The following is a 16,661-nucleotide window of genomic DNA, read 5'->3' on the forward strand; positions in this document are numbered from 1 at the left end:
CAGGGTGTGGCAAAAGTTTTTGCACTCAAATAAAGACCCATAACTATGGTTGCAATGCATTGCAAAAAAAAAAAAAAAAGACTTGATGTTAACGTTATGTGTCCTGTTCTACTTTACAAGTCCAAATATGCTTTCAGAAGAGTCCACATTTTGTGCAAATGCAAGCCTCAAGTCGTTTCGGAAATGCACAGATGGCAGCACATGGATGTGGTCTTCATCTAATTTACTCCATGCTTTTTTCAACATCCAATGAAGAGAAGAAGCCCAATTGTGGTGAAGAGTAGATAGAGCTCTGCTATTTTACACATGCACAAATGATAAGTCAGGGTGGTTTAGATCTGGGCTGTTTGAGGGCCGTACTAACGTGGAAATGAAATCGGGGAAGTTCTTTGTGCACCATCGTTGCACCATCTTCGCCTAGTGAACTGGAGCAGAATCCCACTGATACGTTCACTGACACTTTCTGAAATATGATCAGGCCCAAGGCAGTATCTCCTCCTTAAGGACAACTTTCAGGTAGTTTGTTCCATTTACTTTCGCTCCTTTCTCCATGAGAACTAGTGGCCTCTTTCCATCAGAAGCGATTGTGCCAGAATTTATCGCCGATTGATAACGGGAAAATCTTAAGGCAATTCTTCCGCTGACACTGGCTTCTTTGAGGCTTTCTGGCAATACCCTATCATTTTGGTGGCTTAAGATTGCTCGATATTGAATAGTGCCTTGTATGTCAAGAGAATGCTGTAATGGCATGCCGTGCTGGCGAAGCATTTGAGCAGGTCCTTGCCTCTTCCAACTGTGGTTTCTTTCACGTGCTCTGTGACTGGAAATTTCTTTGCTTTGGGCCATTTCGCTTTTTGACATCTGAATTTTGAAGAGTGCGAGAACTTTTGCCGCACCCAAGTGTAAGTATTAAGGACCTTTTCCCTCAAAAACATGCCTACTGCCATGAAAGAATGAAATAAATTAGGAGGGAGCAATACAACTGGACCATAGAAAGCTATCCTTCTACGTAATTTGAGCAAGAACAGAGCAGCGGCAAGCGTGTAGTAATTTCCTTTGTTGTTTTTGAAGTAGTGATATGTGTGGTGAAATATGCACGTCTTTGTATGAGAGAACTGGCATGTAGCATCAGGCTTAGTGTAGGGTGACACGTGACTTTTGTTTATTACTTTTGAAGAAAGATTTTGCGCTTACTGGTAGTTTGTTTTCTACTTGTGATGACATCTTGCAACGGAAGCACAGCAACGCCGTCGGCTGACCGAAACTAGAACCGAAACTACAGAACCTGCCGAATCAGAAGTTACATGTCAAATACGGCGCAGTGAGCGATTATGTTGCCAACATTGCAAAACAGTGTTTTTTTAATTTTAAATTTCATTGGTTTTTCTCTTTATTTTATTTTTATATTTACTTTTATATTTCGTTGGTTCTTTATTCTATTACCCACGTTTCACTTTTATTCTGTGTGTGGTATGGTGTGTTCCGTGGTTCGGTAGCGCGTGTTTTGACAGCATTCGCGGGTGCCGTGCCACGTTGCCACAGAATCCGACGAACAAGAATCCACATTGATTTTGCGTCGCTGTGTTTTCACTCCGTAAATAGGAGTAAAAAAGTTAACATTGTTTGCATTTAGAAACCGCGCATGTGGTGTCGGTTGTGTCCCGCGCCGTTCACGTGCGCGCTCTGATTAATTTCTGTAACCGGGTGCTATAAAGAATGTTCGATTTATGCCGGTGTCACACGGCGCTCTTTCTATCGCGGTCGAGTGCCATGCGGATAAAATTTTGATCCGGATCGGGCTCAATCGCGATCGAAAGCGGCCGTGCGACACCGGCATGTCTCTCGCCGATGCTGCCTCCATTCTGTGACCGTAGTGCCAGCTCTACTAGGTGCACGGTGTTGCAATTGTAGCCTATTTACGGCGTCTACCGACCGCACGGATGTTCACCACCACGATCGAACGCCACGCGCATTTGTGCATTCGATATAGCCCTCTTCAGTTTTGTCTGCCCCGATATTTCTTTGCGTTTTCCGGCAAGAATCGTAAAATTGTAATCGTCAGCTCGAAGGCCCAAACTCTTGCGTCGGCAGCATACTCCGACAGACGCTCCGCTTATCTGATGCATTAACATGACCTCCCCAACTCCATTTGTACCTCTTAATCTCCAAGGCCCAGCCCTCTGCGGCCTTTCATGAATGAATAAATGAATGAATGAATGAATAAAATAATAATAATAGTAATATGAAAATAAAAACTATGATATATGCTACCCCGGTCCGCTTTGTAATCCACGCCGCTGTGTGGATTACTCCTAAAACATTGTACCTATCGTTTTCCGTTTCGTGTGCCGTCGTTACCTTCTCAGGTCGCTTTATTATTATTGAACCCCGGATTAAGGCCACAGGCATTGCAGATGGAAATGGGTCAGAAGAGAAAAATACACGTGTCAAAACACAGCAGATTGAAACAAAACGTCGTACAGGCGGTGGTACGAATTTTTCCAGTTATATGTTGGTGCTGGGAAAATGGCTCTGTCGGTCACCTGATGCTTCGGAGCGGGTGCGCTCCAATCCATATTTATTTGTTTAGAAATCTCATGATCCAAGTCTGCCTCTACTGCAATTGCTTTGCCAATGTGTTGGCATGACCCGACAGTTTAATGTGTACTCTCGAGCAGCTTTAGGGAAGCGGAGTGCCAATCACGAACTTGCGTCTCGTGCCCAGCACCAGACGTGCACTCCAGATCGGCCGTGGCTGCGCATTTGCAAGGAAGTCTGTTTTGCCAAAAATCTAGTTGAACAAACTACTGTTCTCACTCGGCAGCCTCGAATTTACCACTACTAACCAAACTCCAGCGCACCCCTCTACTCGATGTGGGTACGGCGGGTGGAGACAGTGGTGAAATTAAGTTTTTGGAATCGTCCTAGGAAAGGCCTCAAGCTCGCACTTTCTCCATGGAAATTCTGTAGTTAAGAGGAAGAAATTCAGTCTGTCGACGAAAGTCCGTCGATTGGAGAATGGCCTTGCAGTACAGCCAACTTGGAAAACTGCAAATTGTCTGTTCGGCTTGCTCAGGTAAATTACCTGTAGAGGGGGACATTTATTGTCGTGTTGACGTAGTTAGTTAAAATTAGTCACTAATTAACCTTTTTCACTACTCATTTCAGGGCACATGTTGCAGTTGTGAAGCTTACTCTTAGCAGTATAGTGAAGTTGCGTCTGCTTAGCAAAATTACATACTAAAGTAGCACTACTTTGCAAATATCCGTACCCTAAACAACTAAAAGAATAATTTGTATGCTGTGTTGAAGTTAAATATGGTCTGTAACTACTAAAGGGACACTTTTGGGGAGTTTACCGCAATATGCCAAGGATGCCAAGGTTTTCTATGTCTTGCCGCACAACTGCTTTAATAACGGAAATAGTAGGGGCGGCTTGGTCGAAGGTACCGTCAAGGGGTCGTGGATGAAGGGGGCCCGGACTCGCCGCTTTAATCTTATGGCAAACGATACGTGTGAAATTCTCTTGAAATGGTCGTGTGGCGGTAGGAGCAGGAGAACGTGGCAGGGGTGTTTGGGAGCTGGGAAAACTGCGGGACGAAGCGGCGGCATTCTTTGATGATGACGTCGACGGTAGAAACATCGTTATAGACCAGCAATTTGAAGGCGTCGTCCGCGGTGCCTTTTGGGATATGGCCCATCTTCAACCTCGGTCATGTGCTCGTCGGCTTTCTGGCAAAGCACGCGCACTTCTTGTATGTAGGAGACGTACGATTTGGTCGACGACGGGACACGGGTGGCAAGCTCTTTTCGCGCAGCCTGTTGGCGACCTGACGGGTTGCCAAATAGGTCGCGAAGCCTCTCTTTGAAAATGTCCCAGCCGGAGAGCTCTACCTCATGGGTGTGAAACCAGACACGCGGTGTCCCGTCCAGATAAAAAATCGCACATTGGCGAGCATGATTGTAGGGTCCCACTTGTGGCTTTGGCTAACACGCTCATACGAGCTGAGCCAGTCGTCAACGTCAACGCCATTTTGGGCGGAGAATGTCCCTGGATCACGGAGACTAGGAACTTTAACGTAAGTTGTGGTTGGCGAAAGCCGCAGCTGTAGGTGGCAACGGGATGGTTCCATCGGAGGCCATGGCTGAGAAGAAGACGGTGCGGCCGCTTCGGAGCTCCGTGGCGAGGAACGGGAACGTTCTACCTCCACCACAACGGCACGCGCGAAGGACGAGTCAGTAAGACGAACAACTATTTACACGTTATATTTACAAAAGCGGTTGCAGCGCTGACCGGTTAGATTCACCGCGCGAGCCCAGTTCGTTCTTCCTTCTCTTTTCTCGAGTGATTGCGCCCATGCGCCTCGTTCAAGTAATCAAATGCCACACGCGTGCAGCAATATATATATATATATATATATATGTGTGTGTGTGTGTAAAATTAGTAAGATGTGCGGTGAAAAAGGGGCACATCTCTTGTACGAGCGAGGTTACGGGTAGTAGCATCAGGCCCGATGCAGAATGACCCATGTCTTCATTCGCCCAACTATCAAAGACTTCGCGTTTCCTGGTGGTTTGGTTTCTTTTTGCGATGTACAGAACCGCAGTAGCGACGCTGCTTGGCCGAAACCAGAATCGCAACTAGCCGAAGCTCAAAATAAGCCAAGCTGTGTGGCTTTGCAATTTTTATTGTTTTGTCATTAAAAAATTAACCTTATATAATATTATAATTATTGCGTAGATTCAAATATTATGTAATGAAATACGCCGCAGTGAACGATTATGCTGTACAGAAACATAGCTTTTACTTTTTTTTCTCAGGCTTGACGTGGTTTTGCGCAAAATAGCGCGTATTTTGACAGTAGTCGCGGGATGCCGTGCCAGATTGCCGTGCGATCCGAGGTTTTACTCTATGTAGGCTTCAAAACTCGATCTTCCTGCGAAATTCGAGAAACAACAATTTAGTAGTAAGCGCAAAATCTATTTTGTTTCGACGTTCCCGCAGAAGCGGCAGCTGTCGGGAAACCACTGATTGTTATCGTCACCCCCATGTTCTTTCAAGGTGCGGTGCAATCGTAGTGCAACTTTGGCTAGTCTATGCTTTGGCCCTGTGCCTGGCTTCCTTTATTTGGTCCCTTGTGACACCGTGCGAAGGACCGACACGTGCGTCAAGCCGCCCGAGTGTGGAAGTTATTGGGTCGCAGCAGAATCTGTGCCTGCTGTGAGGGAATGCCGACGACCGAAGGAGGTGAGACAGTTGCGGGCCTTGCGAAGAAAGGCACAGCCGCTAGCGGTCACGAAAGCATCATGCCTTACTCCGAACAGATCGTGGCTCGTCTAACAAAGCGAGGGCTGGACTTCGACCGCGCTTGTGAGTATGACGAATGCCACGCCGATTGCTGGCTGTGCTACGACCTCGACCGATGGAGCAAGGTCTTGCACCCGGTGAGCTTCGAACTTGTCGAAACCGAACCGGCCAGGGTGGCCATCCGCTCGACGCGGACAGATCGGCGTCAGCTCGGCGACGACGAACTTTACGACGCCGCTTACGTCTTCTGCTGGCTGCCGAAGGCGCATCGGTGCGTTCAGCGCATCATGATGGAAGACCCGAGGTCGTTATTGTATGGACCGGCCTCCACCCTCGCGTTGGCGCTGGGCCGGAGCGTCAACGTCCAGCATCTGCAGCTCCGCGGTGCCGGCAAAAAGACCTGCTGCGAAGAAGAGCTTTGCGAAGGGCTGGCTGGCCTTGGACATCTCGAGAGCTTCGAATTGTCCCGGTTCACCATCAATGCATCAATGTCGAGATCCGTAGCAAATTTGCTAAGACGAAACGCGAGCCACCTCACTGCGGTTTCCTTCTCCGATAATGACATGCCGCAGGAGTCCGTCAAGCGCCTCTTGCGAGCGCTGCAGTGCTGTCGCCTCCTCGGCGAGCTGTCCGTCGTCGGGGGCAAGATTTCACGGGAAAACGTGAACTCTATCGCGAGGCTACTGCGCGTCGCGAAGTCCTTGACCAAACTGACGCTCGACCAGTGTCTGGAAGACAACGTCAACCTATTCACCTTAGCAGAGGCACTCAAGGCCAATACGTCCCTACTGGAGCTTCACATTTGCCAGCGTGACACGCGCTTGGTGCCCCTTTTTGAAGCGCTAATAGCGAACAAGACCCTGAAGCACTTGGACCTGAACGGTTGCAACATCAACCGCAGTAATGCAGAGTCACTCGCGACAGCACTGGGTAGCAACGAAGGGCTGAGAAAGTTGGAATTAATGGGCACTTATGTCGATGAAGGCTCAATGGTGACACTTGCTAATAAGCTTAAAGAGAACTCTGCTCTCGAGTTGCTGGATCTGAGGAGGAACTTCGTGACTGTACGTGCTATCAAGACGTTCTGCAGTATGCTGCAAAATAACCAGACGCTAAAGAGTGTGCTGTTTTCTGAAGTTCATGCTACACAAGAGGAAAGGTAACTAAATTGCCCATCCGACAAGCAGATGTGTTCAAAGCCATGCAAATGTAAAAGAACAGTTTTCATGGCCAATTTCTGCATGTCACTGTTCTGTTATACGGTTTTATTTTCTATGTTGTTGAATGTAGGGTTGCCACATGTAGGGTTGTATAGCTGCTTTTTGCTGAAAGAGCAGGTGCCACTGTTCCTGGCCAGAGCCGAAATAAGTGCTTCAGAATTATACAAAAAGAACATTTAGATTAGGGTGCTGTAGAAATAGGGAAACAAAAGTGAGGGGGTGCTATCAGCCAGGCATTTCAATGTTGAGAGTCATAAAAGAATGTAAAGGTTGTACAAACAAGTTTGGCTTTTTGGTGACGTAAAGCAACAGGGAGGCGCTACTCATAAAACTTCCTATTGTCCTGAAAAGCAGCTTTAGGATTCCTTCCCTTCTCTAATGGTTCACACAAAAGTGTGCGTCCAACTCAAACAAGCCTTACCTTGGCAAATGCATACATTCAGTTTACAGGACCTTTATTGTATGAAAGGCAGTCAGTGGTGTAGCTGATTCTGGAACATGTAGCGTCCTATTCTGCAGTGCTACCTCCGTGGTGCCTTCTCAAGGAGCCAAGTAATTTATGTACGCATGCTGGTCCTTCACCTGTATGTAGAGTCCTTACAGGGCATCTGCATCTGGCAGTTTTTCCCCGGGCCGGTACGTGACGTCAAAAGTGAATTGCTGCATTTCGCCTATTCATCTCACAGGTCGTCAATTTGGTTGGGCTAAACTTAAGAAGTGGTTGAAAGCTTGATTACCGGTGAATAATTCGAGTTGGCGCCCTTCCAAGTAGGAATGGAAATAACGAATAGCCATGACCACCGCTAGCACCTCTGTTTCAGTGGTAGGGTGACTGCCTTGACCTATCGAAAAGGTGTAAAAATAATATCTAGTAACTTTCAGCTGATAATGAGATGGCCCCATCAAGTCTCTCTGGTGCAGTACATTTACAAAATTTGAAGCATCTGTGCAGATTACGAATGGAAGGCTAAAATCAGGGGGAACATGTGTACAAAGTACTTTTACGTCTAGTAGCATTCCTTTGGCCATACTTTGACTTCTCCAGTATGGCTGTCAAGTCAAGCATGTAGTCTTTGTTACATACCCTGGAATGGGAGTTCTGAAATGCCCCACTAATCCTAGAAAGGCAGACAGTAATTGTAGGTCGTGGGGCTTCACAAGCTAGCGTATACGTTGAACTGATTCCTTTCATGCTCTTAGTGCAGCCATCAAACATTCTTAGTAAGAATACTATATTTCTTAGGAAAAACTGACTTTTTCTTTTTATCTTCAGAGAGTCCCTGAAACGGTTTGGACAAAGTTTGTAGACATGTAGGAAACATCTGCATCGCAATTTGTGTGAGGCCTCTCATATTAAGAGAGCTATGGACAATTCCAAGTTTCCGTCCACCATAGCCTTGCTTTTCTCCTCGACTTGTTCAGCAAGTGATCGGAGCTAAGCTACACCTTCACTGGCTTTGCATCATGATGGGATGTCATGTCTACTTCTGGTTGTTTCAGAGCCAGCACGCAAAGCCTCTCCAATGTCACTGCGAGCTGCCGGGCGGTCGATCTCAAGCGGCAGCTGTCGAAACAGCATGCGTTATGAGCTGGATGAGTGAACGCGTAAACTAAAGTCCCTCCATGCAACTATTGCTGTGATGAAGGAGCTTTGGCATAGACTTAAGTGAGTGGCCTGATCTGTCTGCACGGCCCAGCCACCTGGTGGTGCAGAGCTTAACTAGCCAAACAAAGGGCCATTATTGCTGTAACCAAGTGCAAAACCTTTTAAATATTTAGAGAAATGCTTAACCAAGTGCAAAATTTTTTATACGTTTACAAAAAATAATGTGTTGATAGTTACACTCCTGCAAAAAATTCACACAAGTAGCACCATAGAATACACTTAATTACTGCTGTATTAGTTCTGTGTTTGGTAAGTGAGTAAGTAAGTTTGTTCCTAGTCCCTTTTAACACAGGGCAGGTGTTAAGTGCCACAGGAGAATCAGGTTCCTTTGCTGTCTCTCACAGTTCACTCAGTTCTTTTTTTTTTTTCTTTTTGGTTGTGCGCTGTAGAGTTTCACCACAATTTTACAGAACTATCTATGAGCACTCTCCCCCTTCGTTCACAGTGCCGCAGACAATGCCATGCCTAGATGAGAGAAGCCAAGTTTGGCGTCGCCAACTGAGTGGCATGGCGGCACATGGGTGGCCTCTCGTAGCCTGCAATCAATGCTTTGTGTACCTTCGCCTGGGTAGATCTGGATGGGCTTCGAGCCCAGCCAGATCTAGAAAATTAATCTAACAAGTTAACTAACATTCCAGCTATTACGAATGACGATGGTTCACCATAAAGTTGAAAAGATTATTGATGATGAGCCAGGGGCAGCGGAAAACTCGGGCGCCCCTGGCTCATCAAAATGTACATTTGATCGGTAGCGATGTACATTTTTAAAACCTCATAATAAATTACATGCTTGAAGGGTAGCACTTATATGCATTTATTGATGGTCAGAAGACCTTCCCTAATGACTCAGTATGGTTGTACAAGATTGTTTCAGGGTCCCTTTAACTTTTCTTGGCTCAGAGCACTGAGTATGTCTACGAAGTGCTTGTCATGACCTTGTTTTCGTTGTGATTAGATCAGTATGTTGTTTATATACAAACTACAAAATAGGCCTAGGAATTTGTCTAATCCTTCATTAGCCATTTTCTGAAACCAGCCTCAAGCACCAAAAGGCAGCCTATTCATAGACTTCAACGGGTGTCACGAAAGTAGTGAACCGTTTAATCTCTTCTCTGAGAGGCACCTGCCAATACTCTATGCATAGGTCAATTCTTGAAAACCATGTACATTCTCTGGTTTAATCAATGGTATCATCAACACCGGGCACGGGAAATGGCAAAAGTTCCATTTGATGATTTACCAAACAATATTCCCTTCAAAGATGAAATGTTTCTTCTTTTGGAACTATTGTCATGCGCAGTAATACAGTATCCTTAACGCTGATACAGGCTCTAGCAAATATATACGCAACCTCTTTAAACCTATGCAGTATGAATGACAGTGGGCTTTTCAACGCAGGTCAACTCTCTCCTTTGACATGGCCCAAGCCGAAGGCTACAGCCGTATCCAGATGCCTTGGGCCGCGCCTGACCTTCCTCTGCTGTCTGCAGCCGTGGCAGTTGGGTCAGAGTCGCTCACAGAACTCCACCTAAGCGATGCCCACGAGCTTACCGAAACGAGCATTTGTGCCCTGCTTCAAAGTCTCGCCACAAATGAATATGTGCGAACTGTAACAGTCGATTTAAGAGATAGCAAACAAGTCGCTGTTGCGTTGTGCTGTGTGCTCGCCTTGAATCAAACTATCCAGAATCTTAATATTAGGACCGATGGGCTGCTTGGCATGTTCGCCAAGGCGCTTGCGACAAATACCACTGTGAGTCAAGTAAGCTTGAACAGCTATAAAGTATCCTTGAAGTCGCTCAAGTCGATTGCTTTTATGCTGACAAAGAACACCGCAATCACCAACCTGAAGTTGAACACTGAGGACTCCATACGCACCAAACGTCTTGCCATCCTTTCGCGTGCCCTGGTGGAAAACCAGTCTATCGTGGATTTGATGCTGGACCCCGTGCCAAATGCAAACCATGTGTCTTCCCGTATGTTCACCTCCATTCGACGAAACACCAGCCTTCTGAACATGGCTGTGAGATTTGTCACAGACCAGAGGCTAGATAGGCAGGCTGCCGTGGCATTCGAAGCCCTCAGTGAAAAGGCGTCGCTTGTTCCACACGTAATGAAAGTGACCGAACAGAGTGAGGACGAGGCAAAAAAGGCCGTAGTGACGGCAAAGCGTTACATTCAGTCAAACTACTTTCAACTAGCGGGCATTGTGAGAGAAAGTGTTGTTTTCCACCTTGGCAATGGACGAGACATTCGCGCCTTGAATTACGAGTGCCTCTCTGCCATAGCACGATATCTCAAGCTGTCAGATGTCGTCTCTGTAGATTGCAGCAACCCTACTAGACAGCCGTAATATATTTGGGTAAATCTGGTGGAGCCTCACGTTTACGTAGGTATTTTTCAACAGAGGCAACAACAGTGCATGGTCAACTATGTTATAATTTATTATGGCACATTATTAGCACCAATAACATGATGCCTGGTGAAATTGGTCGTTCTTGAATTTTATGTCGAAACAGCAGGGCCGATATGCTAGTACGGCGTCAAAGATTGCCAAGTACATTGACATGATTAGCCTGCTTTTGTTCAGTAAACGTGCTTAATACCCACTGTGTTGTAAATGTTCGTTTAGAGAATGCAAACCAGTCCCTAGCCCTAACCCTAACCAGACTAACCATTGATTTAGGTATCATGAAAATGCAGCCAATGTCACCTCTTCTTGAAAAGGCGATTAGGGCCGTTGTCGGAGAGGGTGCACGCTTTTTAAAGAATTTTGTTGCCTCTCACTCGATATGGTTTAGCATGGTCGAATGTTGGGCTAGGTAGTTTGTAATGTATCGGGAACAGAGGCATGTTGAGGCACGGAAGCATGTGTTCTGCCTTGCTTCTACTCTCTTCCTGCAATTATTTCTGCCAAGTTCAATGTTTCCATGAGTCAGCGGCGCAATGTTTGGCACACATAATCATGGCCAGACGTTCGAACATACTGTGCTTGTCCACTCAAAATGCTCACACCTATATAGGGCACCTTTCAGGATAAATTTATAATTGTCGAGCTATTCTGCAGGATATGCTGTTTGTGCTTAATTAGGAATTCGCTATGAAACGAATGCCTACTACAGGGAACCACGTGCCAATTGAGCACTGTACTTTCTTGCCAATTCTTTAATGGAGTGTATAATGAATTATGTCAAAGCTCTACACTTGTTGGGGGCTCTGCTGCTCAGCAGTAATTCTGTGCTGCTTTTGTGATACTAAAAAGCTGGCAGCATTTGTCTGCCTCAAATAATTTTTTTAATTTCTGCCCTTTATATATGTTCATTGTAGATAGATTGTTGTTTGTTAGATAATTCATTACATTTATTTTGACAAAATTGTATTTCTGGGTGTTCTGAATTGCCATACCATAGCTGTGCACTTCTGGGTAAGGCTGATTTCATTTTAACGGGAACTTTCATCCTGTGCATATTCTGTGATACCTTGATGAAGGCAATTAAGACTTCTTTGGATTCATACTGTATAAATGTAAGTTGCTTGTCGTATTATTTGTTACTTAGTACTGCTTCATTCATTGTCAAGCACTGTGAAGTGCGGGTAGTGTGGCATTGTTTACTGATGTGAAATTACAATAAACACTGCATCTATGTCATGCTAATGGTTTTTTGTCTCTGTTGCATGTTGGTAACTGGATATTGCTGCTTTAGTTGTCCCAGTGGCAGTCGTCTTCCCTTTATCTGTACTGTGCAGGGCAAGTTTGAAGGGCCAATTAACGAAACATTTGTAGACAGAAAGCACTATAAAAGCGTGTTTTGAAAATTGCAGTCTCACTTTGTGTATTGTGTCCCCTGTACATCATAAAACACTGCATAGAGACCAACCCTTTAACAAAGTGTAGACTAGTAGCTGCGTATGTGGGGAGTTTTATTATTCTACTCCGCAATGGCAAGTAGCTAAAACATTTTGTCGCTGCTGGAACTATTTTGTAGGTGTCAACCTCACTGATGTTAACCTTAGTTTCCAAAAAATAGAAACAAAAGACAGCACCACTATGAAGGTGCTCCGATTCTCTTCATTTTGTATTTTCTCTTTAGCTGTTTGCACTTTCACTTTGACCAATTCCATATGGAAAGAAAAGCATTATTATGAGCAGTATTATAAGTTGTTTGCACTTTCATTATGATAAGCGATATGACGGCATTTGCAGTAGCTTGATCGTGGTTACCGATGGTGGATATGAAAAGGTGGAAGCATCTTCAAATGATATTTTACAAAGAAAGTGACTGTGCTGCAGTGACAACCAATGGCAATATTGCACTGACAAGCCAGGATAAAGGCAGATTAGAGCATAACTGTGAGATGGTATTCATTGACAGCACTTCAGCAATCGCACGTACTTGAATTAGTAATGGTTGAATGCGAGTGCTTGCACTGCTGGACATGTGTGATGAAGGGGCTTTAGCGTAAATGTGAGCAGCCTGCACGGTGCAGCCATCTAGACAAGCAGTGATACTATTCCAGTAGGTAGGTTCTGGTGCTATCTTGTTTTAGACATTGCAATGTGCCTGCAGAAACCAAGAAGAAATTGTATTCCTCTGCTCTGCAAAACAGGGTATCCAGCGCTGTGGAAACGTTGCAAGCTGATTTCTACATTTGCACTAACCTTGAGTATGCAGTGCAGTACGTTGTTCATGCTAATTTGTCAGTTGAGAAGTTGCTGCAATAAAGATGTTCTTACATTTTACCTGTGCAATGTCTCTGTGCTTTCAATTGCAGAAGTTACCTCTGAAGAATTTCTCTTGCTACTCACAACGAATGTGGTCTTTCAGTGATAATCGTGTTATATAATTCCTCTGGTTGCACTGCGTAAATGAGGGAACTGCAAAGAATAGATCATTCTCATCTAGAGCTCATACTCGGTGTGCTACAAAGAAAGCAAAGTAACAATCGAGCACAGTTGTAAGGTTTGAAATACAATACCAGATGGGATCATAGCCTCATAAACGTGCACAAAGCATCGAATCAATATATCAACCCACTTCATTCACTTGGCACTACAATGCACTGCTACATATCTAGATGCAGTGTATTTTGTAACTACAGGGTGTGGCAAAAGTTTTTGCACTCAAATAAAGACCCATAACTATGGTTGCAATGCATTGCAAAAAAAAAAAAAGACGATGTTAACATTATGTGTCCTGTTCTACTTTACAAGTCCAAATATGCTTTCAGAAGAGTCCACATTTTGTGCAAATGCAAGCCTCAAGTCGTTTCGGAAATGCACAGATGGCAGCACATGGATGTGGTCTTCATCTAATTTACTCCATGCTTTTTTCAACATCCAATGAAGAGAAGAAGCCCAATTGTGGTGAAGAGTAGATAGAGCTCTGCTATTTTACACATGCACAAATGATAAGTCAGGGTGGTTTAGATCTGGGCTGTTTGAGGGCCGTACTAACGTGGAAATGAAATCGGGGAAGTTCTTTGTGCACCATCGTTGCACCATCTTCGCCTAGTGAACTGGAGCAGAATCCCACTGATACGTTCACTGACACTTTCTGAAATATTATCAGGCCCAAGGCAGTATCTCCTCCTTCAGGACAACTTTCAGGTAGTTTGTTCCATTTACTTTCGCTCCTTTCTCCATGAGAACTAGTGGCCTCTTTCCATCAGAAGCGATTGTGCCAGAATTTATCGCCGATTGATAACGGGAAAATCTTAAGGCAATTCTTCCGCTGCCACTGGCTTCTTTGAGGCTTTCTGGCAATACCCTATCATTTTGGTGGCTTAAGATTGCTCGATATTGAATAGTGCCTTGTATGTCAAGAGAATGCTGTAATGGCATGCCGTGCTGGCGAAGCATTTGAGCAGGTCCTTGCCTCTTCCAACTGTGGTTTCTTTCACGTGCTCTGTGACTGGAAATTTCTTTGCTTTGGGCCATTTCGCTTTTTGACATCTGAATTTTGAAGAGTGCGAGAACTTTTGCCGCACCCAAGTGTAAGTATTAAGGACCTTTTCCCTCAAAAACATGCCTACTGCCATGAAAGAATGAAATAAATTAGGAGGGAGCAATACAACTGGACCATAGAAAGCTATCCTTCTACGTAATTTGAGCAAGAACAGAGCAGCGGCAAGCGTGTAGTAATTTCCTTTGTTGTTTTTGAAGTAGTGATATGTGTGGTGACTTTTGTTTATTACTTTTGAAGAAAGATTTTGCGCTTACTGGTAGTTTGTTTTCTACTTGTGATGACATCTTGCAACGGAAGCACAGCAACGCCGTCGGCTGACCGAAACTAGAACCGAAACTACAGAACCTGCCGAATCAGAAGTTACATGTCAAATACGGCGCAGTGAGCGATTATGTTGCCAACATTGCAAAACAGTGTTTTTTTAATTTTAAATTTCATTGGTTTTTCTCTTTATTTTATTTTTATATTTACTTTTATATTTCGTTGGTTCTTTATTCTATTACCCACGTTTCACTTTTATTCTGTGTGTGGTATGCTGTGTTCCGTGGTTCGGTAGCGCGTGTTTTGACAGCATTCGCGGGTGCCGTGCCACGTTGCCACAGAATCCGACGAACAAGAATCCACATTGATTTTGCGTCGCTGTGTTTTCACTCCGTAAATAGGAGTAAAAAAGTTAACATTGTTTGCATTTAGAAACCGCGCATGTGGTGTCGGTTGTGTCCCGCGCCGTTCACGTGCGCGCTCTGATTAATTTCTGTAACCGGGTGCTATAAAGAATGTTCGATTTATGCCGGTGTCACACGGCGCTCTTTCTATCGCGGTCGAGTGCCATGCGGATAAAATTTTGATCCGGATCGGGCTCAATCGCGATCGAAAGCGGCCGTGCGACACCGGCATGTCTCTCGCCGATGCTGCCTCCATTCTGTGACCGTAGTGCCAGCTCTACTAGGTGCACGGTGTTGCAATTGTAGCCTATTTACGGCGTCTACCGACCGCACGGATGTTCACCACCACGATCGAACGCCACGCGCATTTGTGCATTCGATATAGCCCTCTTCAGTTTTGTCTGCCCCGATATTTCTTTGCGTTTTCCGGCCAGAATCGTAAAATTGTAATCGTCAGCTCGAAGGCCCAAACTCTTGCGTCGGCAGCATACTCCGACAGACGCTCCGCTTATCTGATGCATTAACATGACCTCCCCAACTCCATTTGTACCTCTTAATCTCCAAGGCCCAGCCCTCTGCGGCCTTTCATGAATGAATAAATGAATGAATGAATGAATAAAATAATAATAATAGTAATATGAAAATAAAAACTATGATATATGCTACCCCGGTCCGCTTTGTAATCCACGCCGCTGTGTGGATTACTCCTAAAACATTGTACCTATCGTTTTCCGTTTCGTGTGCCGTCGTTACCTTCTCAGGTCGCTTTATTATTATTGAACCCCGGATTAAGGCCACAGGCATTGCAGATGGAAATGGGTCAGAAGAGAAAAATACACGTGTCAAAACACAGCAGATTGAAACAAAACGTCGTACAGGCGGTGGTACGAATTTTTCCAGTTATATGTTGGTGCTGGGAAAATGGCTCTGTCGGTCACCTGATGCTTCGGAGCGGGTGCGCTCCAATCCATATTTATTTGTTTAGAAATCTCATGATCCAAGTCTGCCTCTACTGCAATTGCTTTGCCAATGTGTTGGCATGACCCGACAGTTTAATGTGTACTCTCGAGCAGCTTTAGGGAAGCGGAGTGCCAATCACGAACTTGCGTCTCGTGCCCAGCACCAGACGTGCACTCCAGATCGGCCGTGGCTGCGCATTTGCAAGGAAGTCTGTTTTGCCAAAAATCTAGTTGAACAAACTACTGTTCTCACTCGGCAGCCTCGAATTTACCACTACTAACCAAACTCCAGCGCACCCCTCTACTCGATGTGGGTACGGCGGGTGGAGACAGTGGTGAAATTAAGTTTTTGGAATCGTCCTAGGAAAGGCCTCAAGCTCGCACTTTCTCCATGGAAATTCTGTAGTTAAGAGGAAGAAATTCAGTCTGTCGACGAAAGTCTGTCGATTGGAAAATGGCCTTGCAATACAGCCAACTTGGAAAACTGCAAATTGTCTGTTCGGCTTGCTCAGGTAAATTACCTGTAGAGGGGGACATTTATTGTCGTGTTGACGTAGTTAGTTAAAATTAGTCACTAATTAACCTTTTTCACTACTCATTTCAGGGCACATGTTGCAGTTGTGAAGCTTACTCTTAGCAGTATAGTGAAGTTGCGTCTGCTTAGCAAAATTACATACTAAAGTAGCACTACTTTGCAAATATCCGTACCCTAAACAACTAAAAGAATAATTTGTATGCTGTGTTGAAGTTAAATATGGTCTGTAACTACTAAAGGGACACTTTTTGGGAGTTTACCGCAATATGCTAAGGATGCCAAGGTTTTCTATGTCTTGCCGCACACACAACTGCTTTAATAACGGAAATAGTAGGGGCGGCT

At 44.9% G+C, this 16,661-nt stretch overlaps 1 protein-coding gene and 1 long non-coding RNA gene across 2 annotated transcripts in view; one reads left to right on the plus strand and one right to left on the minus strand.

Annotated features, from left to right (window-relative positions):
• The window catches only part of LOC142557480 (uncharacterized), a 272,981-nt gene that overhangs the window by 234,309 nt on the left and 22,011 nt on the right, over positions 1–16,661 (minus strand). The window contains exon 4 of the long non-coding RNA XR_012822773.1: positions 12,937–13,070. This is a non-coding gene — a long non-coding RNA (uncharacterized LOC142557480). The remainder of the gene's footprint in view (positions 1–12,936; positions 13,071–16,661) is intronic.
• Positions 4,925–11,849, plus strand: LOC142557478 (uncharacterized). Its single transcript, XM_075669357.1, has 2 exons — positions 4,925–6,467; positions 9,593–11,849. The coding sequence occupies exons 1-2, from the start codon at positions 5,230–5,232 to the stop codon at positions 10,545–10,547; spliced, it is 2,193 nt and encodes a 730-aa protein (XP_075525472.1). The 5' UTR covers positions 4,925–5,229; the 3' UTR covers positions 10,548–11,849.

This window comes from Dermacentor variabilis, chromosome 9 (genome assembly GCF_050947875.1).
Source record: "Dermacentor variabilis isolate Ectoservices chromosome 9, ASM5094787v1, whole genome shotgun sequence".
Classification (NCBI taxonomy): Eukaryota; Metazoa; Arthropoda; class Arachnida; order Ixodida; family Ixodidae; genus Dermacentor; species Dermacentor variabilis.

Coding starts and splice junctions, on each gene's coding strand:
- LOC142557478 (XM_075669357.1), top strand. CDS start 5,230: ATGCCGACGACCGAAGGAGGTGAGACAGTTGCGGGCCTTGCGAAGAAA. Junction 6,468..9,592: donor CATGCTACACAAGAGGAAAG/GTAACTAAATTG, acceptor TTTTCAACGCAG/GTCAACTCTCTCCTTTGACA.